This window comes from Triturus cristatus, chromosome 7 (assembly GCF_964204655.1).
Source record: "Triturus cristatus chromosome 7, aTriCri1.1, whole genome shotgun sequence".
NCBI classification, from domain to species: Eukaryota; Metazoa; Chordata; class Amphibia; order Caudata; family Salamandridae; genus Triturus; species Triturus cristatus.
Window position 1 is genome coordinate 1,081,302,627 of NC_140590.1, and position 14,949 is coordinate 1,081,317,575.

The window sequence follows — 14,949 nt, forward strand, 5'->3', positions numbered from 1 at the left end:
ACTTTTGTACGAATCGTACGGAAATGATTTTCTGTACGAATCGTACTTGCTGCTTTGTAAGCTGGAAATCCTGGGTACGAGTCGTATGGAGAATACGCTCCGTACGACCATTCATACCCGGGATTTCCAGGATCGGAATCGGCACCTAAAGGTTTAAAGAAGTTGAAGTCATTACAGAACTGTCTATTTACCGTAGACATGTAACCATTACTGTTGTATATGGTAACCCTGGGTTGACTGCTCGTCGTGCCATCCGATGTTGCTCCAAATTTAAATAGTGGGCATACTGTTAGCAACATCTTGCCTACGGTGAATACAAGTGTGATTCTCCCAGATCAATTAAGCTTTTGGCTTCAAAAATCCACATGGCTAAAACAATATTAGAGCCTTGGATGAACAGCTAACAGCTCATCCCTGTGACTCCAAAAGGGTGATGGCTGGTGATGTTTATCTCTGGTGCTGGAACGCTGTGTGTTCTACTTGATATTTCAGGCTTAGATCAACCTCCTGCACTCAAAGTCTACTGCAGTTGTAAGGGTGAGCTCTTATGTATGTTTGATTTGTGAAGGGGTATTAGGCTGGGATGCCCATCACAACCACTCTTAAATGGTTTATCAAGAAAGCCTCTGGCATGCTGAATTAGTTTGGTGGCAGGAATCTGTGGTTTTAGATTAAGGAGAAATTAGGGATAAAATTGTGTGAATTATATCCTGTTGTTTACTCTGGGTGCCATTCAGTTGATTCTGCACATATTTTTCAGCTCTCATAAGCTTGAAGAATACTCCCATCACCAGATCATCTAGACAAAGGCCTTTATTTAGAATACTATGACACAAGTGTGGCAGAGCACCCTGTCCTCTTACCTCCTGGTTCATCAGCTCTATTTAGAGTCAGACAAATGATCATGTTTCCACTGGCACAGCTTTGTATAATAGCTCGGCTGAAGCAAGGCCAACAGGCAAAGAAACTCAGACCATCTGCCCTATTGCTCTATTGGTCCTGAACAGGAATGTAAATAAATGACCAACAAACCCATAGTGTGTGAGTAACATATATTTTGTTTTTCAAAAACAAACTCTCACATTGGGAGTTTATTTGCAAAAAAACAAAACAAATGCTGTGCAGTAACATTGAACGTGGAGCCTCCAAAGCATAGCTTTGCATGCTTCACAGAATCCCTATGCTGGTTAATCCTGCAAATAGGTGGTGGGGAGGAAGCTGAGCTTAAAATATAGCTATCAATATGACTCTGAGGCTATTAAGTGCTACGTGATGGAGGAAAGAGGAAATATGGAGGGCTTACTAAACCAAAATCTGGAGGTGGCTCTTTCTGCTTTTCAGACTAATGCATAAATAACTCATAAATTACTGATTTCATTGATTGGGGGAACTCATTATTCCCTTCCAAAGCCTTTATGTGTCTTGCAAAAACATGTTATATGGTCCCAGCTATGTTGCTGACCGAAAGACTAGAAACTGACTTACTCTTCTCCCCTAAGGATGGCATGTCTCCTCACATGTCACTGAATGCTCTCTTAAGATTAGTCTTTGCTAGAGTCATTGCACTTGCAATATAAGAATGTCCTCTGAGCCTCCTGACTGTGAGTGAGTGGTTGCAAGGCCGAGTGAAGAACACTCAATATCTCTTGATATGTTATCTGTGAGTGTTAGCACTTATGTGCATTACCTGTATGGATTGAAAAGACAAATCACACAACTGATTGTGACAAACAGTAATACAGACCTGGCATAGGGCTATGGCACTTCGTGGCTGGAGTAGGAAAATCACAGATGGAACCACTCTATGGGTGGGCAATTTGTTGAACGATATGGTCAGGATGAAGGGGTTGGCAAGATGGGATACTTTGAGCATTTCTAAAACATGAGATATACTTGGGGAGAGCAAAGTCAAGTAATTCACAATATTAAAAATAATTTGAAATACCTCCAACTACACCATGCAATCACACCCTGTTCTCTAGATGGGTTTAATTTATCAGAGGCAACTCATCTGAAAATGTAGAGTTCTAATTGAGAAACTTTTTTTCGGTGTGAAAGGGCTTCTTTTAAAACTCCACTTAAAAGTAGGTCAAACTGCATGCAGGGTGTCCAGCCTCATGGAAAAGAAGCACGGATCCTTTGAGGAAACTGGATGGGAAGCCACATTGATGCATCCTTGAGAGGTTGCTATATGGGATAGCCTGGGAGTAATTTAACTTAAACCTTTACACAAAGCCTGCTATCACAGGAGCAGATTGTATATGATAAGCATTATAGTGCATCCAGATAGCATGAAATGCAGCGAGGAAGAAGGCACTCTCATAGATGCTATTAGGCAAAGTCAAACTATCCAACCTTTTGAGGCAAGGTAGTGGATGAAATGTCACAGATAATCAGTTCTAAGGGCCAATGACACCGTCATTTGTGATTTTAGATATCCTGGAGGATGTTGATCTGACTAGAGCTCAACTTGCCCATTGTTCCCTGGGGCTCATGATCACTAAGAGAGACATTGCGATAAAATTGATAATTTGTTATGCTCAGCAAGGACGAGGGGCCCATCTGGTAATTGACCAATGCTTGGAAGCCGAAATATCTTTGTCCAAAGTGTTCCTGGGCTAGCAGCAGGTCTTAGAGTTCAAACTGAAAGCCCAACTGCAATTTCACAAGTCTTCCAGGCAGAGCAGTCCATCAGAGGAAACAAGAGACACTGTGTCGAGTCATACCAAACAAACCAATCTGAAAGTTTTTTTTTAATACAGCACACCTGTTACATTTCTGACCACTATATATAGGAGTTGTCACCATTATTCTGTCCATGGGCTAACAGTTACACCTTTACACCAGATATTAGATAACAGTTAACCAGCTTCGACCTCAGAAGAATCAATTGTCTTCGAAATTGTTACCTGAAGTTCATTGCATGTTTCTTGATCAAGTGTTCAGGTGGCTAAACCAAGGCACCAGCTTCCAAACCGTAATAATAAGTGTCAATACGACCCATCGGAACTAGTTTTAACAACCGTAGAATTACAAAACTTCAAATTATCTTGATGTTATGCAGTTAGTATAAAACTCCCTGAGCTGCTTTACTAGTATTGCAACTTGTCTCCTGCAGGTTGCACAAGGATCTTTACAACACCTGCATTTATTTATTAATCATACCTAGTATAAATCTGTGATCTGTAGGCTGCATGCAATGCTCTGCAGTAGACTCATTACTATACCAATTCTGTGATTCACACCTGTGGCCATGATTGCATGTAGATCTCACTATTTAATGCATTAAACGCCTGAGTTATCTTTCCAGTATTGTAAGTTTAGACCTGCTGGCTACACATAGGTATCTGCAACAGGTTCTTTAACCCACTAAGGTATCTTATAAATGAATTTGGAACACATTGAGTGAGGCAAAACAGATTAACCATCATACTTGCCTCTTCAATTTTTTTAGGAACAGACAGGCCCATGCATCAAAGGAAAAACCGGTCTCAAACGGGCAGATTCTCAGAATCTGCCACTTTGCGACCGGTATTTTTGCATTTGGGATGCATCATCCCAAATGCAAAAATCGCAAATTAAGGAATCTCTAAATTGCGATTGCTTAAATTGCGATTGCATTTAAGGAATCCCAAATTGAGATTCCTTAAATGCAATGCATTTAAGTAAAAAAATTTGCGATTTCGCTAATCGGGGGAGCAAATTACCATGAAGTTGAACTTCATGGTAATTTGCAAAAACTTTGAAAAATGCACTTTTGTGCATTTTTCAAAGTTTCATGTTGCGCTCACGCATGCCCTGAAGGCATGTGTGTGTGCATCATATGTGCACAGATCAAGTTCAGGGGTGCAATAGGGTGTCATTTTGACACCCTTTCACCCTTGAAATTGCATGAGCAATTTGCGAGTACCTAGTGGTACTCGCAAATTGCTCATACAATCTTCAATTCATTCCTAGGGGCCTGGAAGCCCATAGGAATGAATGGGACGGCATTCCTTAATTGCGAGTCGCAATTATGAATGTGTAGGAATCACTATTTTTTTAGCGATTCCTACATGCATAGGCTTTTGCAATTCCTTAATTGCGATTCCTTAATAATCGCAATTAAGGAATCGCAAAAGCCTACGTTGATGCATGTGCCAGAGAGTGTGTACAATTAATGCATGTGTCCTGACAGACCATCTACTGGCATTGATTCCTCTCCTTATGATGTACTACCTCATGACTCTGCCCCCTGTCTGCCACTAATCCTCCTTCACCCTGTTTGTTAGTTATGGGAGCAAATGTTTCTATTTCCAACACTTAAGGCATTTCTTGATTTACTATTCATAAGAATATGTCTTGAAAGGTGATGATAGGAAGGATTACTGATCCTGGGCAGAGGCAAAAAGAGGAGTTCACTTAAAAATCCCACCCCCTGCGCAACACAGGATAAGAGGTCCTAAGGTAGACTGAAAAAGAAAGGGTAAGTGGAGTCAGAGGTCTGAAGAATTAAGCAAAAAGATTCCAATGCAGTGTGTGGCACAGGGCAAGAGAAACAGACCTTCATGCTACTTCCAACAGGATAAGTCAGACAAGATAAGTCAGACAAGAACTAAGCCTCCGTTCTGCCACCCTGCTGCTCGAACATATACACAACAGCTGGCTAAGCATGGAGAAGGCCCACCCTTAGTACCATGGCAGTAAGATCAAGTGGGGCTAGGATCCTGCTCTGGTCAATAGAAACATGCTTATATGTTTTTACACTAATAACAACGTAGTACATAGCATAATACAAACAGACGTTTTTGGCACTTACATACTTATTTTGAGTTCCTCGTATTTTGGAACAGGCATACTGAGAACTGGAATCACCAATTCAGTCCAGAATCTCACACCAAAACACAGGATTACACATTGTTTTTCTCAGAATTGGGAATAACTCATAGATACAGGAATACCGGGTCCTATTCTGTGTGTGTGCTTTCCCCATTATGTGGAAAAAACAGGCCCAAAAATGTATCAATTTATGACCAATTTTAGTCGGGGGTAGCTGGATGTTGGGCTTTGTTTTTCTTTATGGTGCAGATAGGAGAGAGAATGGGGTGGCAGGGAAGATCATGAGTAGAGGTGAGACCTGAGAAACATTTTTGCTCTATTTTGCTGCAGTAAGGGAGCAGGGAGCCACAGTTTACCACAGCCTTATTATCTCCTGTCAGGTCCAGGTCCAGTGTCTAAGGACCCAAAATTACTGGCTCTGTTATTTGCAGGCATGGAAAAGTTCTAGACTAAGACCCCAAAGTAGGAAGCTAACTCTGTATATGGTATACTACTTGGCGGTTATACCATGCACAGAGTCCAGAGATTCCCCCAGAAGTGTACAGGGCACAATGCAAACCCAAAGTGCTCTACTTGTGGTAGTGTGGGTGAGCAGCCTTAGGCCTAACACAGAGGACTGTAAGACATTTGTTGTGCACACAATGACCAATAAATGACACACAGCTCAAAAAGGAGATGCACACAAATTTTTACAAAATAAGCTTTGTTCAGGATTTATTTTAAGACCAAGATCTTCGCAAAAAGGTAAGTACGTTTTTAAATAGGAATTCTTTTCAAGTTCAAAAGCAGACACACTGCAATTTCCAGTCTTTGCAATGTTATCCTAGGGAGGAAAACAACAATCCAGTTTTACAGGTTAGAAAACAACTTACAAATACAGTTTTGGGGTTGCAGGGTCAGTAGAGGGCATGGTTCAGGTAAGCATAAACACTGCACCACTAGCTGCAGCTGGGTGAAGATATCAAACTAAAAGATCAGGCCCAATGTTACCCAATGGAGACTGGGGGTGCTTGAAGACACACTGGTGGCAGGTAAGTAGAGCCGCTGCAGAGCTCAAGCTTCGGAGGTTTAGGTAAGCACAGGGGGGGGGCCACAAGGCACCACCAAACATACACCACCAGTGGCACAGGGATGGTCGGGTGCAAACATGGAGTTAAGCGCACAATGCAATTTAATGGTGAAACTCAGTTTGGAAAGCAGGCTGCAGGCGACGAACTGGAAGCTGCATGAATGGAGCCAGCAACAGCAGAGATAAATTGGGATACTGTGGGTCTTAGGAATACCGTCAATGGAGCTCCTCCTGGCCCAGGGGCTTCTGGTGCAGAGCTGTCCTTTGACGTCGGGTTTCTCTTACCGGAGCAGGATGTAGTTGCGGGGAGCCTTTGGATTTACACTGATAGAATCAACGTGGAGTCCAGGATGGGTCAGCCGATGCTGGACTTGGACTTAGGATTGCCGGGGAAGCTGTTCTGGGTCAGCGGGCCACCTGAACACAGGATGGAGGTGTCAGTGCAGAGTGGTCAGCGATCGGGGGTTCGGTGGGCACCAGAGTCCTTTGTGTTGCTTTCTTTTGGACAGAGCCGCAGTTCTTGGGAGTTCTAGTCTTCTTCAAAGGCTGGAGGCCCTCCCAAGGGTTGTGGAGGTCGCTGACTGCAGAACAGGCTTCATTTCTTCGCAGGATCTGCGAGGGCTGCAGCTGGCTGGTATGGCTGGGGCCAAGTAAGAGGGCAACAACAGTCTTGTCTGCATGGCATCTTCTTCATCCTTTTTCTTCTTAGGTCGGCAAGCACTACTTTCAGGGTCTACTGGAGCCACCTAAATACTAGATTTAGGGGCATTTTAAGGGAGGGACAGGTAGGGCCAATGGGCACCTAATCTGGTGTGTCTACACTCTAAATTATGCCACCCTCCTGTGAGAGTGGGCAGAGTCCTTGCCCTGAGTGGAGGAGTCCCTCCATCTTCAAGATGGCAGGGGCTGAAAGATGTACTTCACCTCGCCTCTTTCACCTTAGGGGTGGAGTAGGTAGAGGTGGCACACCTCCTATTATTCCTAATTTTTCCTGTTGGTTTTCCTGCCCAAAGTGGGGAGTAAACCGGGGGCTCAAATCTGCTGCTAGAAGCAGAGGCTGAGGGTTGCATTACTAAGGCGGCAGGCTTTTGAAGCTTCCTTCCCGAGCATGCTGCCCATCCTGGGGGAGGAAGTGTGACACCTCCACCCAGGATGTGCTTTGTTTCTGGTCCCGGAGAGCAGGAGCTCTTGACCCAGGGGTGAAGAAACATGTCTGGTAGTGGCAGGGTGCCGAAAACTGGTCTCCGACCACACCAGGGCTGGAAGGTTTTTTGGGGGCTCCTCTGATCTGATCTCTAAGTACATGTTTCAATAAATCCCCCACTCGCATCAGTGTGGGTATATTGAGAGGAGTAGTTTGGTACCAAACACTCCTGGGTGCAGAAAAGCTATCATGGTGCTGGGGAACTCAAGTTGTCGAGATTCCAGCCCATGAGATCTCCATGGTTTCCCTGGCACTTACAATATCCAAGAATACACTTAAATGTTGTAGGAGCATATCTGCTCATGAAGATTTGCCCACACCTGTGATATAGTGCACCCTGCATTAGGGCTGTAAAGCCTGCTAGAGGGGTGACTTACCAATACCTTAGGCAGTGCTAGTTGGCATGGCACACAGGTAGTGTGCCATGTCGACTTTGTCATTTTTGTCTGCGCCAGGGCATGCATTCTGCAGTGGCAGTCTGCATGGCCTAGGTGAGTGGTTCCAAGGGGACCCTATTCAGTTCCAATGCCCTAGGTACCCAGGTACCATTTAGTAGGGACTTACAGGGGGCCTGAAGAGCCAATTGTGAAACAGTTTTAGGGAAGAAGCACTGGGACAGGGGACCTGGTTGGCAGGGACCCTGTGCAATACAATCAAAACCACATCAACTACCAGGCAAAAAGTGGGGGCTACCTATGTCAAACGACACACTTTCTCACACGGAGCATCCTATAATTGCCTAGCGGAAATCCTCCCTCAGATACTGTTATGGGAAACTCTTATTAAGTGCCTGAATGGTGTTTGTTACTGCCCAACTGAACCAATTCAGTAAAAACATGCAAGGACACAAACGTCTGCTTACATGTGACATGCAGTGAGTTTTGCGGTGCACGACTCACTGAGCTATATTACTACGACTCTAACGTCTTACCTACAAGTTAAACAAGATATTGGTCAGCAACAAAAGCAGTAACCATCCAACTAAGAATACAAATGTTTAAACTAAAGGTATATGCAATGAACTGGTAGCTTGCACATTAAACCTCCAAGATATTTCAGGACGCTATAAACCTGCCACTAACAATTGCACTCACAAAGTGCATTAACCAACTGTGCATCAATAAGCATGAGAAACCTGCATTATTACAGACCTTCAGAATGTCATTGCTGCATGAGGCACTAATATCTAAATTAATTATTTGTGGAGTAGTGAGTTGTGATTACAAAATACCTTTCTCTAGATGTGATCAAAGTGATTTACGGCCAGAGCTCTGCTGAGCCCCTGTTTCACCTCACATACCTAAAAAGGGAGGTGACAGGACATGCTGCAGGAATACCTGAAATCATGAAGCAGAGGTGCTTGGGATCTTCTGATTATGTCCGAACTGAGGTGTCACCAATGATAACTGGCACGCTGACCTGATGTGCGTACACACACAAGTGGGTACAGAGTGAAGTCAGACACTACTTCACAGGCAACTGCTGCTCAAAGGAGTAGCTCCACATGGTACACAGCTCTTGTGCCGCCATTAGCCCGTGCACACCAGGGTCCATATTTCCTAACATTTTGCTTGAGGGTGGTATCACGTTTTTGGTGCTGCCCCAGCACAAAATCTAATTTAGCATTTACAAAGCCATGCAAAGACCTGTTTGCATGGCTTTGCATGAATTTTGCAAAACAAATAAAGAAATAAAGCAAGGCAGCAGATACTGCTGCCTTTTGTTACCTTGCATAGGGGGAAGCATTACATGGGTGCAACATTAGTATTTCCATGCATCCACCCATGTATTTTGACGCAAACCCACATTTACTAAAGTTAGTAAAGATGAGTTTCCACCATAATGGTGTGCCTACACAAGTCTGGCATAAAGAGGAAAAATATCTTTATTTCTCCTCATCATTTCTTCTTTGCATGTGTGCTGCATTCTGCAGCTCCCATAAAAAGTGGTCTTAATCTCTAAGAATAGTTTTTATGCAGGAAGGTATCCCTTCCTGCACAAAAACCATCCTGACCATATTGCAGGCAGGCATTGCAGGGATTTAAAGAAAAAGCACACCTGGCCCAATCAGACTGGGCGCTGCCTGCAGTCACATGCTTGTTACCTTCCAAATGCTCACCATCTCAAAGCATGCTATCGAAAGTAAAGTGATGGTGAGGAAAGGACCTGACCATCACCTCACAAGTCTGTTGGGGGGCCTCCTTAACACGACTCTGAAAAATGAATGGGGGAGGTGGTGTTCTACTCCACACAACTCCCTGAAGATACCCCTCAGAATAGGAGAAATGGAGGAGCTACTGTTGGCTGGATGTGATTGTCATTCGTTACAGTCTAAATTGAGGTCTTCCAAAATAATTGGATTCTCATTAGTTGCATATCAGTCTCGTAATAGGAAGGCTCAAAATACGGGGTTTTGTGTATAGGATGTTTTTCCATCACAACTGCCCATAAGAGTATACAGTGTTAAGCAAATTGACATGACCTGATGCACACTACAATATGGGCAGAAATGGTGATTCTGGGTTAGATCCTAAAGATTGCTCTTCTTTTCCGGTGCAAAAGGATTTTTTTATTTTAAATAACAAACTATTGTTATGGGCATTCTGGTGTTTTTTTTTAGCTTCTGTAGGTTGTCACTTGGTGACTCACCTGTTGTTGACTCAGCCCTTTAAGTCCCCATGTACCAGTGACATAGCTTGCTTTTCTGTACCTCTAATTACTTATGATACCTAAGTGGGGTTTCCTGCAATATGTTTTGACACGTTAAAGCCAACCGTATGCTGGGCAGACATTGGGGCATATTTAGAAGAAAGTGGCCAAAATCGTTGGCATTATCAATGCTTATTTTAAATAGAATCAGAGCCCAGAAATGATGTGCTCACATTCAGGCTATAAATCTAGAATAGCCTTAGCTCACTGCACTAGTCCTGATGTGACTGCTTCAGGAAAAATGTACCATAAATTCTCCACTACTTTGAAAAGTTCACAGAGCTTCCACTGTTTTTCTCAAAATATTTTGTTGAAGCTGTAATTTTAGTCATCAGTATACAAACACGTAAGTGAAAAGATATGCATCACATCTTTGTGTACTTTTATTGCACGAAATGAGGTGTTAAAAGCCCCATATTTTACATGCACCGGTGAAATTTGAAAAATATTTCACAGTTCAATTTGAAATATGGGTTTTATGATCATAATGCCCGCCCCATAACCCTTTGTGGAGCTTTCCCATTGTTACAATAACTAGCAATATGCTTCAATGGAAGATCACATTATCTATCAGATTCTACAAAATTTTGCAGAAGAAACGTAATATGCTGCATTTTGCAGCATATTGTATTGCAATATTGTATTGATCTATTAGAACTAGAAACGCGTTTTGTTGAAAAGTAAAAACAAATGCAACATATACCTGTTGAACAGGCTCATTCCACCAAACTGTTCCTGCAGTAGATCATTCCTGTTCAGACTTGTACAAAGGTATGCATTTAATTGCATTCAAGAAATAAATACATCTATTCATACCTGCAAACTGCAGTATGGCACTCAAAATCAGTTACAAAAACGCTAAAATATTGGAACAAGTTTTCTACATAAATATCCATAACATACACATCATTTTCAAATAATATTTCAAAAGTAGAATCAAATATATATGAGTGCATCTAAAATAAGCGATGTATTTACCAGAGCTGTTGTGACGCATTCTTGAACGTTGGTCGCATTCATGTTGAAACCAGCTAAAATGCAGACAAAAATCAAATAATTAGAGAATATCGGTAAATGAATCCAAAAGTTTTAAATTGCATGCAGCCACAGAGTAACTTCGTAGTTGCCTTTCTCTCTTCCTATTTGTATTAAAACACAATTTTCCAAGGGTGACGCTAATATATCTGTAATTCCGTTTACAATGCTTCATTGGACAGGATGGACGATATCTGCCTGCAACTACATCCCTTTGGAGTTGTGTCGGAGGCCTGCTCTCCGCTTCTGTCTCTGTTTCTCCCAGTGCTATGGTTCCTTTACACAAGTAAGTTCCAAAGAGTAACATTTTGGTTTGATTTCTAAATACCAGAGTACCCGTGGCTGATAAACAGTGAGAGCAGAAACTTCTAAAATAGCCCTAGGCTTCAAAGTAAAAGAGTACTTTCCACAACAAAGTCCTCAACCCTATATTCATCAAACTGTATTTGCAATTAATAGGACATCTCCTGTTGGGCAAATAATGCTCACACAGTAAAATATTTCTATTGTGATATTCATCAGTCTGTTGACTGTTAATGGCTCCTGATAATAACATGCGCTCCTTTTTAGGTCGAGCATAGGCAGCGCTTGAGCTGTCTCTTTGAGACATGCTTTATTCCCTCTGTGGCGTTACATGGAGCTCACTGCTTTGAATTTGTTCATTTCAGTGTCCTTTAAAAATCCTTGCTTCCAAGAGGGTATTTTTCCTATTTAGCCCTCCTTTTTCATTGTTTGTTCCCTCCCATAGAGCAGGGCCCTATTTCTTCAAGCATTCCACTTGTCACATTATAATTATTAACTCAGGGACTATTTTGTTAAATCTGAAAGAGCATTTCACACGAGTCCATGTTTTGACCATCTCTCGTGTCTGTTTCTTAACCCCTCCCCTCCAGTCCCTGACAATTTCTTCTCCTCCCCACCCTGCTTATTCATGGCTGGCCTTCTAGCTTGTTAGCAGCATTCATATCTCCGCCTTAGAAACAAAAGTTCTTGTAAGCGCTCTATGAAGCAGCTCGTGCGATGGATCTCTCGATAGTCTATTTCCCCACATGGCCGCTGAGCTGTATGTCCTAGAGTCCCCTCAGTCCATTCCCCACTCCCTGCCTCCCTCACCTTGCACAGGCTCTGGTTCCCTCCCTATTCTTTGTATCAAGTATTTGTACAACTGAGGGGAGGAGAAGTATTGAAGTAGAGGGCGGTACTCACTAACAAAATGGAAAGAGAAGAAAAACTGTTTATTGTGAAAGAATAGCCTTTCTTCCCAGCTATTTGCAACTGGGTATTTGGGTAATCAGTCACAGGTAGCAGAAACATCAATAATATACGGAGAAGGAGCGAGGAAAATGGACAAGGCGGTAATGCTTACATTTCTTCACTTCTGAAAGGTATCCAGAAGTATTGGAAAACTTTTGAAAATTCCCCTTTTTAATTAAAAATAAATTCTCATTCCTCATTATACATATTATGCAATAACATCGAATTATGCGTGTGGAAATGTAGGTGTGCAAGAGCACCTTTTTTTAATCTACTTTAAAAACTGCTTTCAGTTTTGAAAAACCTATTGCTTTACACGCCCAACAATTTGAGGAGTATTCCTTCACATCCTCATCCCGGTAACGTATTTACTCCTGCCCCATATGTTTCCAGCTTCAGAAGGTGCTGAGAGAAAAGTTTGTGGATACCCATAAGATGTTTATGGTTGCTCACAAACTTTCAGGAAATATCTAGTTCCCTCGCTTGGGAGATTATTTACTTGAATGAAAAAGTATCTGCAAGTAGCTTCTTTTTAGGAGTGTAATCCCTTTCACTCTTTATGAATCGATCTCTGTATGGGCAGTAACACTTTGCATGGCTCTGCCTGCAGCTGATGCTCCATTCATGGTCGATCATGCTGAGCAGTTTCATTTCATTATCATGGGGTAGGTGAGAGAGAGGTTTCAGCTGCACTGCCAGCATCAAATGGAAGCAGACTAAAAAAAGCCCCATGATAAAAGTAAGTCGATCAAAAGACAATATTCACCTATGTTTGGTTCAAAATGAACGGACAGTGGGAGTTAAGTCTCCACTTCACACGTCCTCCCAACTGGAGCAGATTTCCAGAGGGCAGTGAATGGGACAGAAAAGGCTGGTATCGATTTCACTGCCCTATCCCAAGGGTATAATGATGATTGGGACCTTCTTCTAGTGCCCTGTTTGCCAGCAGGAATGTTGGTGGGTTGTACTACAAAGCTCTTATTTTATTCCAGGGGCGTACAGAGCCCCTAAAAGACTATGGGGGAGATTTACAAGCTCCTTACGCCACCGGTGCATCATGTTGCGTGACGCACCAGTGGCGCAGCCTGCTGAGTGATATTTACAAGAATAGGTAATGTCACCCGGCATGACTTAACCTGTGCTTGTAAATATCGCCCCTGTTCAAGCAACACTTTGTGTGTTAGGGCCGTGACATTGGTGTTGCTGTGGGTGTTTCCACGCAATACACATGTCCACTGATGAATTCCCAGATTTAAGAGAATTCGTAAATCTGGAAATGCGTCAGAATGCTACGCCACCCTAGCTCGTTCAATGCGTGCTGCATTGTACAGCGCACATTGGAAGAGGCAATCACTTTTCAATTGATTGTTTTTTGTGCAGGAAGGTGCCCCTTCCTGCACAAAAACAATCTCCCCACGATGCAGGCACCCTTGCACCATGGTGCAAGGGTGCCTGCGCCTGTGCAGGGCAGCAGTTTGTGCACCAGCGCAGGGGGAAGCACAGAGATGCAACATACTGTTGTAAATATGTCGCATCCCTGTGCTTCGAATCTAACGCAGCGAGGCGCAGCAAAATTACTTGTGGCACCGTGCTGCATTGGTTTCTTGTAGATCTGCCTCTATATTCTCCCTTTCGCGTCCGGGCTCCATAATGCACCTCTGCAGGCCCTGCCAAAGACACTAATGTGTTGCATGTGAAGCGTTGGTGAACTTCAGAGGGTCCTGACATTTTGGCAATCGAGGGTACATTAAAAACAAATGCCCCCAGCCCCACTCTGAGAAACAGAGTCGCAAAACGATTTGCACATGTAGGTCTGATATGCACAAATTCTGCAATCTATTCATAAAAACGTGTCCTTGTGCAAAAGTGATCTCATGCATAATATTAGTCAACAATTGAGTAAATTCCACTCAGCAAGCTGAAAAAGGATGAACCAGATGGGGTCTTCCCCGAAAACTTTAAAAACACTGACAGATTTCAGAGTTTGTAGGTATTTTCAAACTTCCCTCTCACCCCGTCCATCTTGAAGATGATGGGAGATTTTGCCCTGTCAAGAGTATGAGTCAAACGTTATCCGGAATGTGAAGGAACAGCCCAGAAATTCCTACGGGTGTTAGAGCGGTTTACTTCATGGCAAAAATAGTCTTTGAGTAGGAAAGATAAACTAAAAACTGTCATTGCACAAAGACACTGGCATTTCACTATGCCCTGTTGTGCAAGGCGTCCAATTGGACATAAGAGAAATGAAACCGCCACAGAGCGAAATGGTGCACACAACCTTCCAGTAATTTGGCATGAAAAGGTAATATTGCACTGGAAAGAGTTTGTGAATTTCGGAAAGTTGTAAATCTGCCTCCAAGCGAGTTTGTAAATCTGGAAGCGCAGATTGGCCCCTTGCTCTGTGAATCAGGATTTATGAGGATAGAAAGGATGCTCACCATGGCTGCTGCTCACACCCACCAACAGGAAAACGAGAGCGATCTTCATGGCTGAGAGATGGCTGGGTATCGAGATGTGATCTGCAATACACAAGGTTCAATCATGAGGTGTCTCTGTCAGCCCAGAGCTCCTCTCTTTATACTGGAAGTGACCAGTCAGTCTCCTCCCAACAGATCTGATGTCAGGTCACGTGACAATTGTACCAGTTTGATTCTTGGCCGTGGCATCAATCAATGTTGACTCAACAGGCGCCAGTTTCTCTCCACCTTCATTCTCATGTTCCATCCAAAGGGAAGAGTTATTAACTGTAATTGAAATCTCTCTGTTTTGTTCTAAATGACAGGAAAGATAAGCATCTGTGGGCATTTCTATTTTTAATAAACTAGTTGTTTGCCTTACTTCATTGTTTTAAATGTCTCTT

General features: G+C 42.9%; 1 protein-coding gene across 1 annotated transcript in view; it reads right to left on the reverse strand.

Annotated features, from left to right (window-relative positions):
* The window catches only part of LOC146811131 (uncharacterized), a 522,597-nt gene extending 507,960 nt beyond the window's left edge, over positions 1 to 14,637 (reverse strand). The window contains exons 1-2 of the mRNA XM_085615037.1: positions 14,528 to 14,637; positions 10,779 to 10,831 (exon numbers count right to left, since the gene is read on the reverse strand). Of these exons, the coding sequence (XP_085471163.1) occupies positions 10,779 to 10,831; positions 14,528 to 14,576 (102 nt within the window). The 5' untranslated portion in view covers positions 14,577 to 14,637. The remainder of the gene's footprint in view (positions 1 to 10,778; positions 10,832 to 14,527) is intronic.
* Positions 14,638 to 14,949: the final 312 nt, after the last annotated feature.